Source organism: Dufourea novaeangliae, unplaced genomic scaffold, assembly GCF_001272555.1.
Source record: "Dufourea novaeangliae isolate 0120121106 unplaced genomic scaffold, ASM127255v1 scaffold109, whole genome shotgun sequence".
NCBI lineage: Eukaryota > Metazoa > Arthropoda > Insecta > Hymenoptera > Halictidae > Dufourea > Dufourea novaeangliae.
This window is the reverse complement of record NW_015373997.1, coordinates 1,481,726-1,494,469: the sequence shown is the minus strand read 5'-3', so window position 1 is coordinate 1,494,469 and position 12,744 is coordinate 1,481,726. Positions and strand designations below refer to the sequence as shown.

At 34.4% G+C, this 12,744-nt stretch overlaps 3 protein-coding genes across 4 annotated transcripts; 1 reads left to right on the top strand and 2 right to left on the bottom strand.

Moving 5' to 3' along the window:
- Window positions 1–291: 291 nt before the first annotated feature.
- Window positions 292–2,353, bottom strand: LOC107187961 (palmitoyltransferase ZDHHC6). The gene is made up of 7 exons (XM_015576169.1): window positions 2,142–2,353; window positions 1,627–1,808; window positions 1,466–1,550; window positions 1,126–1,400; window positions 846–1,058; window positions 571–758; window positions 292–430 (listed from the first exon to the last, which is right to left on the bottom strand). The coding sequence occupies exons 1-7, from the start codon at window positions 2,194–2,196 to the stop codon at window positions 292–294; spliced, it is 1,137 nt and encodes a 378-aa protein (XP_015431655.1). The 5' UTR covers window positions 2,197–2,353.
- A 1,013-nt stretch (window positions 2,354–3,366) lies between these two features.
- On the top strand, window positions 3,367–4,953 carry LOC107187959. The gene is made up of 4 exons (XM_015576168.1): window positions 3,367–3,496; window positions 3,702–4,055; window positions 4,173–4,507; window positions 4,610–4,953. The coding sequence occupies exons 2-4, from the start codon at window positions 3,749–3,751 to the stop codon at window positions 4,922–4,924; spliced, it is 957 nt and encodes a 318-aa protein (XP_015431654.1). The 5' UTR covers window positions 3,367–3,496; window positions 3,702–3,748; the 3' UTR covers window positions 4,925–4,953.
- A 1,487-nt stretch (window positions 4,954–6,440) lies between these two features.
- LOC107188006 (importin subunit alpha-7-like) lies at window positions 6,441–10,933 on the bottom strand. 2 transcript variants are annotated; one of them, XM_015576220.1, is made up of 9 exons: window positions 10,754–10,933; window positions 10,431–10,593; window positions 9,448–9,654; window positions 9,156–9,350; window positions 8,861–9,081; window positions 8,252–8,515; window positions 7,964–8,168; window positions 7,525–7,825; window positions 6,441–7,435 (listed from the first exon to the last, which is right to left on the bottom strand). In XM_015576220.1, exons 3-9 carry the CDS (start codon window positions 9,652–9,654, stop codon window positions 7,239–7,241), a joined length of 1,590 nt encoding a protein of 529 aa, XP_015431706.1. In that variant the 5' UTR covers window positions 10,431–10,593; window positions 10,754–10,933; the 3' UTR covers window positions 6,441–7,238. The 2 variants fall into 2 exon arrangements, with proteins under 2 accessions (XP_015431706.1, XP_015431705.1); XM_015576219.1 differs by lacking the exon at window positions 10,431–10,593.
- Window positions 10,934–12,744: the final 1,811 nt, after the last annotated feature.

Below are 12,744 nucleotides of genomic sequence, written 5' to 3'. Positions count from 1 at the left end.
GACATAAGTTACACGTTACGAAGCAGAGATGTATTGGGATCTCTTTTTGTACTAATTTTCTCGGCTATGAAATGCAAGTTTCTTATTAGCACAATATATACGTCGATTGATGCTCGAAGAGCCTCGAAGGTTTGTCTACGTAAAACTTATCCCGCATTAGACCATTGACGTTTCAAAAAACATTTACTCATCGACGAAACTTGCATACAAAACACTAGAGAAACATATCACCATTCGCTCAATAACACATTTATAAATATGTTGAAGTTCTACGTGGAAACAAGGAATGTTTCAATCCGACGTCGTCGAAGGAAAAGAATACGCGTCGTTTTCAATCACTTCGATCGCGCAAGGTCGTGGGAACCAACCCTTATTTCGCATATGCTTCTCGTTCTGATCATCCTCTTTTCTCTCTCCAAACAACCAATATCTACAAAAGAATTTGTTATTGCCCTTAATATGTAACCTTATATAATAACCTACAGGAAAAAATCTTGCAATGTGAAACGATTTTGTTATAACAATACTATATAATTAAATAATCGGTAATTTGAAAGACTTGAAACATACTTTCTCCATCTTGTCACAATCACAATGTCCCCAACTTTAAGCTTAATACGTGGTTCATCGGTACAAGGTGGATGGCAAAATACACCCCAACCATGTCTAAATGGTAATCGTGATCCAGATACATCTTCTATGATTCTGTAAGTTTTAGCTCTCTTTCGTTTGTCTTTCTTTTGTGCTAATTGTTCTAGCTGAAATATGAAAATAATCACGCTTCAAATTTTAATTGAGTCCCTTAGCAAAGAATTCTACTTGTGGATGAATGTAGAAGAGATTACTGTTAGTGTATATTGATCACAGCCATCGATCACAGGCCAATTAATACCATCCCCAACTGGTGTGCAATCCCATGTAAGAACATGTTGTACATTAAAACGCCATCCTTTAGAATATGGGTAAATAAATTTATCTTTAGTACCAAATCTTCTGTAATGGGCCTTTTCTGTAATCCAAGCTTCGATTTCTGTTCGATTTCTAATTATAGCCAACAACTGCAAAAATTTGACATATAGTTATCTGTCTATCACTATAAATAGAATGATAAAATCAAACTTTTACCTGAAAATAAAGTAAGGTCCCTACAGCAAGAACAACACCAATGGACAAACCAATACTAACGATTACTAATATTAGAATGAACACAGAAGGTGGAGGAAATGATAATGGTTTTAAAGATAGCACAGTCATCACCCAAGAAACTAAGGTGAAAGTAGAAACACTGCAACCACCTACTCCACTTGCCAAAAAAGCTGTAAAATGTCCATGATTATAATGTCCCACACAATTGTTTATCCATGGACAGTGATGGTCCATCTTCATCACACAACGACCACCTGAAAATTAGGAGTTAAAGAAATATATTAAATCATCAGCAATAATTAAATCAATAGAATCTCACACTTTCTGCAATGATGAGTTCTTGGTGCTTTGTAGCCTTCACATACAAAACAATATTGTAAAAACTGTGTATCTGTTGCTCTGTTCTGAAATGATAAATGCATAACATGAATTTAATGTAAATACATGAAGTAAATATATTAAAATGTACATGTATAGTACCGGCATCCATTTTAAGGGAAGGAATCCAGGCCCTTCATAAATGGAGCTGATGAAATGGAAAAGAGTCGATCCACTGAGACAAAAGAAAAGTGTAAAATTAATTGCTCCAAACAAACTTTCCTGTGGTGGCCAACACTGTCTACTACAATGTATTGTCATCAATGTGATTACTTTTATAATTCCTAAAACACATAATGAACAAGATTATATTAATGATATTAATATCTACATATAAAAATTCATAGTTACATAAGTAAATACATTGAAGGATAATTTAAATTTCGCGGGTCTCTGTCGTACGTAAGCATATGAAACAAAATGGAAGCAGTTATCTGTCAAGTTCATCATCATATATTCCCGTTCAATTTCTTCTAAGCACAGTGGTAGAATTCAACCGAGGTGTAAACATTTTACTCAAAATAATAACGTTTTTAAGTATCCATGCGAATACAAATGTTCGTTCCCATTAAATATCATAAAGTATGGATGTAAACTGATATCTTCGATACACATACCGAGAGCAGTAAGCGGCCCCCAATGGCATATTTTCTTTAACGGATTAACACCCATGTCGTCACCATGAAACTGTCATAAAATAGCCTTTGAATTCTGAAAAACAGGTATTTAATACGACTGCTTCGAACGAACAATCCTTCTGATCGTTTATTAAATCGGTAGAAGTATGTTTCTCTCGGCAACACATTCCGTTACAGTTCATATGCCTCAATGTTGGCACCAATGGTGAATATTTTTCAACATCGACGATTCTTCCTTCTAGCAGCTTCGAGTTAAATGAAAATTTTCCCTGCTTAGTAATTACATTTTCGACAACATTTGCATATTTCATGACATTTTTTATTATATTTTAATTGTATAAATAAATTGAACTTTAGGAAAAGAGTTTGCAATTTCTAATTGAATAATACTAGTCTTATGGACTTAGTATGCGACCGTTTCGAAAAAGCATGTTTATTATCGTGTCTAGTATTCAGTAGTCTTGTTACAAGAAATAATTAGGTTTCCTTAATTAGGAAGAATGCTTGAGTTCCAAAGTTATTTTAATTGAGTAAAAATTTAATGTTACGAAATTCCGAAGACCAAACGCGCCATAATTTTGTACATATATAGATATTTATATAGATCGTTTCTGCGCGACCATAACATTTATTACAATTCAGGATAATTGATAAATAAAATAAATTATTATATAACTTTTACAAGCGGAAGTTTTTATTATCAATGTAATTAATAGATACGTAGAAATAATAACATAATAAAAAGTATCATAGTCTCTTGAATTATATGAAAATCTTAAGAAAATAATATGTAAGCACAGCAATGAGATTGTTATAACTTTAAAAGTAGTCGAAGTTCCATGTATACCGGTGTTGTATTTCCCGCATCAATTTTCAAATTACACATAGTAATTTATTACTTTTTTTTCGCACATGAAGTGTGTTTGATTGCAGGATAGCCAATACGAAATGTCGAAAAATATAATTCACGAAATGTTTATGTATGTTTATAGAATATTTACAACAGAATCCTTATATGTGCATACGTAAGTTAAGAGCTGCTACGAAACAATGTGTTTCTGTCAGTTACATAATGTATACGAAAACTGACCGAAACGTACTGTTTGTATATATACAGTTCCTTGAGATACAACCTCAAATATCAACAGTAATGTAATTGTCACTCACAAGTGCTTTTCAAAAAATAACGTTCGGTTAAATTCAATTATATAAATCGAGTTAGGAATGATTTGTAAAATTTGATAATTTTGGAAATAAAATACTCTTCCAAGGCATTTGTCTGAAAGTGTACAATTAACTTTTTTGATGACTGTGTAAACATGAAGGATCTCGATGTATGTATATATATTTATTATTTGGGGAACGAATATGAATACTTGTACGGGTGATAGAATGTTTTTGTAGAAAATTATTTGAACAGTTATCAATAGAATGTACGTAACAAAAATCTTTTTCAGCTTAAAAATGAAGTATTAGAATGTTTTCAACCACCTGTTCCTAAAGCACGACGACCTTTAAGAAAATTTAATACATTTACAGGGAACAATCATCCTTATCATTTAAAAAATTCTGATAATTCATCAATAATGAGGACTGTGTGCGATATCAAAGAACAAACTAAGAACTTTCTTGATCATGCTAATGATGATGATTACAGTGATGATGAGGATGATTATAGTGATGATGTGGATGATTATAGTGATGATGCCAATAACAAATCATTAAATAATCTATCACAAAGCTTCACACCAGAATGTCCTTTTTCTAGTACACGTAATTCTTCTCTAACAACACAAGTGCGTGAAAGAAGCTTTCAAAGTATAAATACAAGTCGATCTTTCAATATTACTAGCACTTCTTTGAGTAGCTATAGCCAAGTACCTATAGTTCAAAGTCAGTCTAAAAAAATAGATAAAAATTACAATAATTTATTTTGTACAAGTCTTGCTATCATTATAGTTCTATGTATATTTTTCTATATATTAATCCATAATGAAGCAACTCAATCAGAAACAAGTAATATAGATTTAGTTACAATAGATAAACTATTAGATGAACGAATGCATATTGTTCAGACACAATTTAATCACCAAAAATCGAATATCTGGAATGATATAGCATCTGGTATATATGATGCAGTTTTATATCCTGAGAAACCAACAGTTATTACATTGTTTGGAAATGAAATAGATACTTTGAATTGCTTAGCACAAATGCTTGGAGAAGTAAGTGGTACAATTTTAGGTAGCAATGATTACTTAAGTTTAACACCCAAAGATTTTCCAAATGATGTTGGAGAAACTATTTATAACTTCAAAGTAAAGATTTCACAAAAGCGGGTAGTAGTAAGTAGTTCCTTAAAGTCTTGTATTTTCCGTAGAAGGTAGATAGTAGTTTCTCTTACTGGTTATGTTACATTGAATTATTATTTTTTTTTCATGTTCTAGATCATTCAAGATTTATTGAGTATCAATACAGAAGCAATAAAAGCGTTTCATAACTTCTGTGACAGACAAAGACCCTTGATTAAAAAAGCTATTTATATAATAACAATAATTATTGATGAATACAAGCCATCGCAAAGTGAATTAGAATTCATTGACAAGCAAATATTTAAAAAATTATCAGGGAAAATAGATAAAGATATTCTGGATCCTTTGGTAACTAGGCTGACTGATGGAGTTATTGTGCCAGTATTACCAGAGTCAAGTACACGTTTCAATATGAAAAAATGCTTGGTTTCTAAATATAACAGACTGTGATTTTCTAGGAAGTTGTGCAACGTGTGATTAAACTATAAGATTAATAAATTGCACAATGGTTATATATAGAATGTATTTTTGTATTAAATGTTGAATAAATACCAATACATGTGTATTAATATTCAACTTTATTTCACTTCGTCAAATGACAGTACAGAAAATCAACATCTTTAGATAGAGATACCCGATAGTGATTTGGCGGTTCCTACAAATTTTCAAAAAATATAACAACAAGATCGATGCCTCTGGCATGATTTCAATTTACGCTCTTAAGTGACATATGTCTTCAGCTTTAAAGTAAAATACAATGAGTAGGTTCACTTTGTATGTGTCACATTGTACGTTCGTGTTATCGTGTATGTCGATCTGTGGTCAACGTAACGTTATTCGTATCTCAAATTGCCAATTTACAATGCGTCTTTGACGGAAAAAAAAATTCCGTTTTAATTAAAATCTTCAGATAATTAAACATACAAAAAAAAAACTTTTGAAGAATATCCACAAAGAATTTTAATTTTACAGCCGAACATAATTGAATAAGTTACAAAATTATCATTTTCTTATCAAACTTCGGTAGTTTACTTAAAAGGTACATTTACATATGTAATAAAGGAAGATCAAGCAAATTTATCAATACAATTTGTATCTGAGTATTGATATACAGAATGAAACTCGAAAAATACATCTGAATGTCTGTGATGATTTTAAAAGTATGTAAAAAAGATGCAACTTTTGTTTCATGCATTTTTCTGTACTTTTAAATTGCAACATAGATATTCAGACGTTCCGTGTCTCGTGACTTCACTCTGTATAATAAAGTTTCTAAGATACTTTTATCACATTTTATTTAAAAATAGCATGCGCAACATAAAATGACAAATCTGTTTCCAATATGCTTATATCCTATTTTGGTAAGCATTTTATAAATTGGCAACAAGTACTCGTAAGTGCGCACCTTGCTAAAAATGGCGCCATTAGCAAAGTGGTCGCTCACGGGATTCTTATAATACAGTCCTTTTCTGTCCTAATAATTCAAGTCAGTAACTAAAAGTAGGTAATATATATTTATATTATCTTGTATAATATAGTATGGTACCGTCAAACCTAAATAATAAATACATTTTATACAGTCACAGACCTTTTATACAGAATGTCCAAAATTTCGTATGCTGTACAATCGCAATTCGATCGATCCTCATTATAGCTTGCAAAATTCGAGTTAATGTATAACAAAAATGGAAACGTATTCCCAAAAGATATATGCACAAATAATTTTGTACAAGCATGATCTGTGCAATAGAATTTCTTCAATAGAGAAATCATCTGTTATTTTATAACCACAATTTGATACGACTAATCATTAAACATTTCGCAATTTTCAACGTATTGAAATTACACAGTACAATTTAGTTGTATGCAATATATCGCCGATACGCTATAAAATCATAGTAACCGTTAATTAATATACATGATAGAAATCGGAAAGGAAGTAATAATCGATAATTTGACGTAAACGTTGTTTCGTTTCTTAAGGGCACTCTGTATAGAATAGCCTTAAAATTACAAGATACGTATTTACAGTAAAAAAGTTTAATTGGTCATGTTCCTACCTAGTGTAGTAAGGATGTGAGTACCGCGTTGCGTAATGTTGTCCGTGTTGGCTACGTAGTCGCGTACTTCAGTCGTTAACGTCTTGCCGGTTGTGCAAGTTCTTTTTCGTAATACAGAGTCAGTCATACGTCGTATGAGGCACGGGTGTGCCTCTATATAGCAGTAAATCGTCCTGATCATTGTTTCCGTACTTATCCGTTTCTACTTAAGCGCTAAAGATGTTTGTTAATTTTTTGCTTGTTCAAAGATAAACTGAACGTGTTCCATATTACATATGTTTCATGTTTTATGCATTTTCCGAAAAAGATAAATTGGACCCTGTCCAAATCATTTCAAAGCTCGATTGAAAGCATCGTCCGAAATTTGGCATAGGCGGAACTTAAAACAATGCCAGTTGTGTATGGTGTGTAGATACAAAGTAAGAGAAAACCATTTAAGATAACTGCGTACAAACATTTTTTTATACTCATTTCTCATTGCCAAGAGCAGAAAAAACTGATCACTTCGAGAGGTTATTGATATTATTTCTTTTGCTTTCGGATACAAACGAATTCAATGTATATGTATAAATATACCACTTTTTGCGTCTGATCGATTCTGTAATTTCAGAGATTGTCCCGTTACGAGAACTAACTGTAAACGCAACGAACGAAACAAGATCGAATCCGGAGATACATTCGGAGTCTCAGTTAAAATCAATCCATTAAAACTCGAAGCCTTCAACCGGAAGCTGAGATGAGTCGGTCGTTCCGAATTGAAACTGTTGTCCCTGCGAGTCAATAGTGGGCACGATTCGCGTGTCCTCTTCCTCGGAACCGAAGTATCGTTCGATTATGTCGAAGGCCTTTTGATAAATTTCTATGTTCGAATGAGATTGCAAAAATTCGATTTTGTTTAGGCCTGAAACACCACAATACGGTTTAAACTAAAACCTTCTGTACAAATTGCATTTCCACTAATTTCCTATCCTCTATAATTGTATCACTCACCGTAACATTCCTCGATTGCTAACGCATACTGGTTGATACCGCTGTGTATGGCATCCTGTTCACCGAGACGGAGAATGTTTTCTAAACCGTTCAATGCAACCTGGATGATCTTAGGATCCATCACTGTCAATAAATCGCACAACGGTGGAATGCATCCTTCTTTCACGAGGTAACTGATTTGTTCAGGTGTACCACCACTGGTAGCATTAGTGATTGCCCATGCTGCCTCTTTTCGTGTTTTAAATTCGGCTTTTCCCAAAATGTCAATTAGAACGGGGAATATCTGAACGTCGATGACAGTCTGTGAAAAAATCGACTAATTAAATAATGTCCAGATAACGGCAATAATTCTTGACATTCATAACCTTATGTAATTTATATTTTTATGAAATTTTGTATGAAACATCGAATGCGATACTTATGTGAAGTCAATACGAACCTGAATTTGTTGAGGATTTCCTGCTGTGATGTTAGAGACTGTCCAGCAAGCCTCCTTACGAACCGGATCTCGAGACGAGTTTAAGAGATGTAGCAGACAAGTCAGCACATTACAGTTGAGAACGACTTGCGTTTGTACGTCGTCTCCCGTCACTATGTTTCCCACTGCGCGGAGAGCTGCGCTTATTACGTTATTCTGCTCATGCCTGATGTTTACAATTTTCTTATCGTTAATATACGCCAAAATTATGTTATATTATACACATAATATACAAATTTAGAAGCTTACATAAGTAATTCGACCAGACGCCTGCATACACCCGCATCTATAACCGCTTGAATCTTGTCATTCGGACCGTCACTTAAATAAGAGAGAGCCCAACAAGCATCAGCGAGAACGTCGCTGTCTGAATGATTAAGAACATGTGCTAGAACCGGTAGACATGGGGCGACTTTCTCGAAAACCGGCACCGGATTCTTGCCCCGACAAAGATTCGATAATGCCCATACCGCGTTACGCGTCATTGTAAGTCGCGTTGGCTTAGTAAGTATTCTAAAAAATGGATGACAATGATTCAGTTGAATGGAATAAAGATGAGAAATGAAACATTTTCCTAAGTCCTCTGTTAAGTTCATACCATAATATTTCTGCAGCTAATTTTAAGAAAGGTGTATTTAGAAGACATCTGAGAATATATCTATAGATTTTTACAAAATTTTTTAAATATGTAAAACACATGAAAATCGGATTGATAAATAACTCATGGTATCATTTGATAATTCAGAGAATTTTTGTGCCATGGCAGGGTTAATAAAATTAGAAGTAATAGGATTGATATGTTTAAAACATAAACATAAGTAACTCACCGAGTTATCTATTATTCTTATAAAAACTTACTGTAGAAGAGGAGCGAGAATCCCACTGTCTAATACATGGTCTCTACACTCAGGACTGTCTCCTGCGATATTGCCCAATGCCCATACGGATTGCTCCTGAACGTCTTCCGATTCGCAACTAAGTAACGATATAAAGACGGGCACAGCCCCAGCCTCTATAACTACGTGCGTTTGTTGAGACGTTCCACTCGCTATATTTGTTAAAGCCCAAGCAGCTTCAAACTGAAATTATCATGTACAGTCTAGTTTCATGTATATAAAATGTAGCTATACAGAATATTTTCAAGTGTACCAACTTGTAGAGTACAGTTTGTACTATTTTTTAACAATTCCACGAATCTAGGTACAATTCCTGTTCCTACAACTTCTCCTATGGGTGGATTCGGCTCCCTTGATAACATTTTTCTAAACTTTTGAGAAGCTGACAATTGTTTTTCAGGATCAGGACTATATAATGCCTGAACCATTTCAGGTGTAATAGACGGAGATTGCTACAAATACACAATTTTTATTTAACTCAATTACATGACTATAAATAGACTTGTGAATCCTTTTTGGTGTTATTGACTCATAATTAGAAGGAAGTACCGATTGAGGTGTTGGAACTAATGATTCATCTGTTGCAATAGTGTCCTCATCAGCATCAATGTTAGGAACATTGCGCCTCTTTGACAATTGTTGCTCTCTTTTCTGTTTTCTTAATTGCACACCTTCCTCCTCCCTGCGTCTCCTTAATTCTTGTGAGTCTAGTCCCGCATTTTTGTAACGGTATTTATGTGTGGTTGCAGTTGACATCTAAAAACAAGAATAACATACAGGGTGTTAATAAAAGTGTAGAACACTTTCACAGGGTGTATTCTACATGCCAAACTTGAACGAAAATCAAGAATGACGAAACTACGTTCGAAGTTTCGTTTTGGAGTTATTAATTATTGAAAATATAGACGAAATGCGTGTAAAATACGTTTGATGCGACCGGTTATTCTACTTGAAAACCGTGCTTTCCCAATGTTTCACGAGTTGGTTTCATTCATCCCATTTTATTTAATTTAGTTTCACTAGGTCATCAATCGAACTCGTGTATCAGCTGGGAATCGGCTGTTCGAGTAGTATAACTCGTCGCGTCAAATGTATTTCATGCGTATTTTACTCGTATTTTCAACAATACCTCGAAAATGAAGCCACGAACCCGATTTCGTCGTTCGTGACTTTCGTTTTAGTTTGCCATGTACAATTCACTCTGTAATAGTGTCCCACAGTTTTATAAACACCCTCTGCATAATTCGTGGATAAATAATAAGGTGCATAAATATTCGTTGTTTGATCAGATATTAAGCAAGACGTTACTGTATTTGAAATTTGACAATGAATTAAATATTAAATTACAGAAGTATTTGATATTCCACAGTATTATTGAGTGCACAATACAAGTGTATTTGAATATTTCATTATCATAGATTACAAACTGCTTTTCTCAATTTATTTGAATATTCAATACGAGTATTTGCCAGTTCAGATATATTTCAATTACAAAACCATTCATATGTGACCATCTCTGGATCCAAGAATACCTTGAGACTGCCTGACAATGGGCTATTGAGGGTTAGGTATTAATCGGCAGCGATGGTCGGGGGTGGGGTGTATCTTCTCGAAGATACTGCTTTGGTAGCGTGATGCGGTGAAAACCGTATTACCGCACAATTCTACGTCTTTACCTTCGAGAGATTCTATATTCTATAACAGACTAGCTAAAATCGGACATTTTTGGCATAGACGGGGGATAGAAAGAGTGACGTTCGCCTGGAATCGTCTCTCGTTCTCTCTGATTATAACGTCGCAGCCATGCGATTCCAGGGACGATCTAAAGGCGTTAGATAATCGAGTTATTACTTACGGCTGTGAAAGGAGTTCGTTCGTTAAATATAAGATTTCATAAAGAACAGTAAAGCGAGCACCGCCACACTTTTCACCTCCTCAAACTACGACGACCGATCGGGAAACCTTGGTCTGTACGATCTGTACTCCAACGCGCAAGGAATCACGGGTCACACTCGCGAAACGCTGATAGGTCCGTTCGAACAGTCATATTTATCTAACTTTTTCCAATTTCACTTGGCTAATTTTGTCGCGTCTGTAGAACCTTCTTAAATTGTCTCGACTACACAGCCTCAGTAAACCATATAAGAGAACTCTCAAAGGGATCGATATTCCCAAAAATTATTCGTGTTTCCTCCAATGTAGTAAAATTCGAGAAACTTTCTTAATGGCGGTACCCTCGCGAGCAAACTCGGCTTCCGTTAGGGGAAAAAGTGCCGTAAGAGAAAGGCTTCCTACCACTTGGTAAATTTATTTCAAGTACTGAAACAAATGTTAAATCGCACATTAATTTAACATAAATTTTAGTAATTTCTGATATCAAGTGGTAAGAGGCCCTTACACTTATATACATTGCTTTTTCCCCTAGAGAAAACCGAGTTTGCTCGTCAGTGAATATGCGTTCGAGAAACATTTAGTCCACGGTCATCGAGCCGCTGATTGGTGGACATGCTGGCCGAGCGCGATTGGTGGAGACCTTGTACAATGAGCAGACAAATGGATTCCTTTGAGAACGCTCCAGCGACAAAAGACTGCGTGAATCAACATAGTGCCCGGAAGTTAGGTTCTTTTCTGAATTTAAATAGCAAACCACGTTTACTTGATAAACGGTAATAACAATTTATTAATAATAGATTATTTCATTGCTTGGAAGAGTTAAAAGAATTTTTAATATTATAAAAGACGCAGTTGAAAACATTTTAGTGTTGAAATCTGTTTTAAAGTTGCAACGATCAGTATTTGAATAATATGAATAATTGATCCTGGTGAATAACATAGTTTATCTGATACAATATTGTTTGATATATTATTCGATAATATGTTCTTTTTATTTTAACGTTGTACAATATATATATACATCAGCTGTTAGCATGTATTATTTATTTTCAAACTATAAAATACCTGAACAAATTCTAAAATTATAAGGACTTACCGCGCAGCCATTTCTCTAAAAGATTTGTATAAATATTGAAATTTCGAAGTCATCGCATGTATGGTTGTTTTGTAAGAATTTAACTGTCCTACCACATGAGTGATCTACACAGAAATTGAAAAATTATAAACATTTTATATATTATTTTATTTATAAACATAACGTATATAAAATATTACATCACAAAGACGGGTCAAGAGTATCTTGTTGAAAAAAATGAAGTTTAATACATTATATTTGTAGAATCAACAATTGTAAGAGGCTCGAAACATTTAATGCTTTCGCAACTTTCTCTCTAACCGAGGGGTGTAACTCCTTGGACTTTGGAGGGGAAGGAGGGTTGAGTCTGAATTGAATTTATGTCTGAGGGGTTGTCTTTCAGGTTGCGCGGTAGGACCTCCGAATTCTTTTGTGCTCTCACAAAGCCACCTGTCTCTGACTCAGGTAAAGAAACGAAGGCAAATGATTGTACAGGTAGCAATCATTGGTTCCCGGTGTTCACGAGGCTCCACCCACCTGTCCGCCTATACAACTCCGTTATCATGTCGACGGGACCTGTTTTATGGTCGCCATGGTGTCTTCGTTATATTAGGCGCTACTTTCAACATGGCGGTGAAAAATGAACAAGCGTAACATGAAAAATGCGTTTAATTCAATAAATGGAACACATTTCGTACGCTTTATGATAAATGCTTGTATGACGATGGATTTTCTTCAGGATAAACATTTCATCGTGAAATGGTGTCGGAGCCACTGCAACCGGTTTCCTTCAGGCACAATTTGTAAATTCGAGCCACCTTGTATTGACACTGAACAATCGTTTCTTTCTTCGTTTCAGAAATCACGTTTCCCGAGAT

Excerpts from the sequence above, each read along its gene's own strand:
- LOC107187961 (XM_015576169.1), bottom strand. The coding sequence starts at position 2,196 with ATGGGTGTTAATCCGTTAAAGAAAATATGCCATTGGGGGCCGCTTACT. Across the intron at positions 1,809-2,141 it reads GGGGCCGCTTACTGCTCTCG|GAATTATAAAAGTAATCACA; the intron begins GTATGTGTATCG and ends TATGTGTTTTAG. Across the intron at positions 1,551-1,626 it reads TTCCCTTAAAATGGATGCCG|AACAGAGCAACAGATACACA; the intron begins GTACTATACATG and ends TTATCATTTCAG.
- LOC107187959 (XM_015576168.1), top strand. The coding sequence starts at position 3,749 with ATGAGGACTGTGTGCGATATCAAAGAACAAACTAAGAACTTTCTTGAT. Across the intron at positions 4,056-4,172 it reads CCAAGTACCTATAGTTCAAA|AAACAAGTAATATAGATTTA; the intron begins GTCAGTCTAAAA and ends CAACTCAATCAG. Across the intron at positions 4,508-4,609 it reads TTTCACAAAAGCGGGTAGTA|ATCATTCAAGATTTATTGAG; the intron begins GTAAGTAGTTCC and ends TTCATGTTCTAG.
- LOC107188006 (XM_015576220.1), bottom strand. The coding sequence starts at position 9,654 with ATGTCAACTGCAACCACACATAAATACCGTTACAAAAATGCGGGACTA. Across the intron at positions 8,516-8,860 it reads ATTCTCGCTCCTCTTCTACA|AATACTTACTAAGCCAACGC; the intron begins GTAAGTTTTTAT and ends TCCATTTTTTAG. Across the intron at positions 7,826-7,963 it reads GAAATCCTCAACAAATTCAG|ACTGTCATCGACGTTCAGAT; the intron begins GTTCGTATTGAC and ends ATTTTTTCACAG.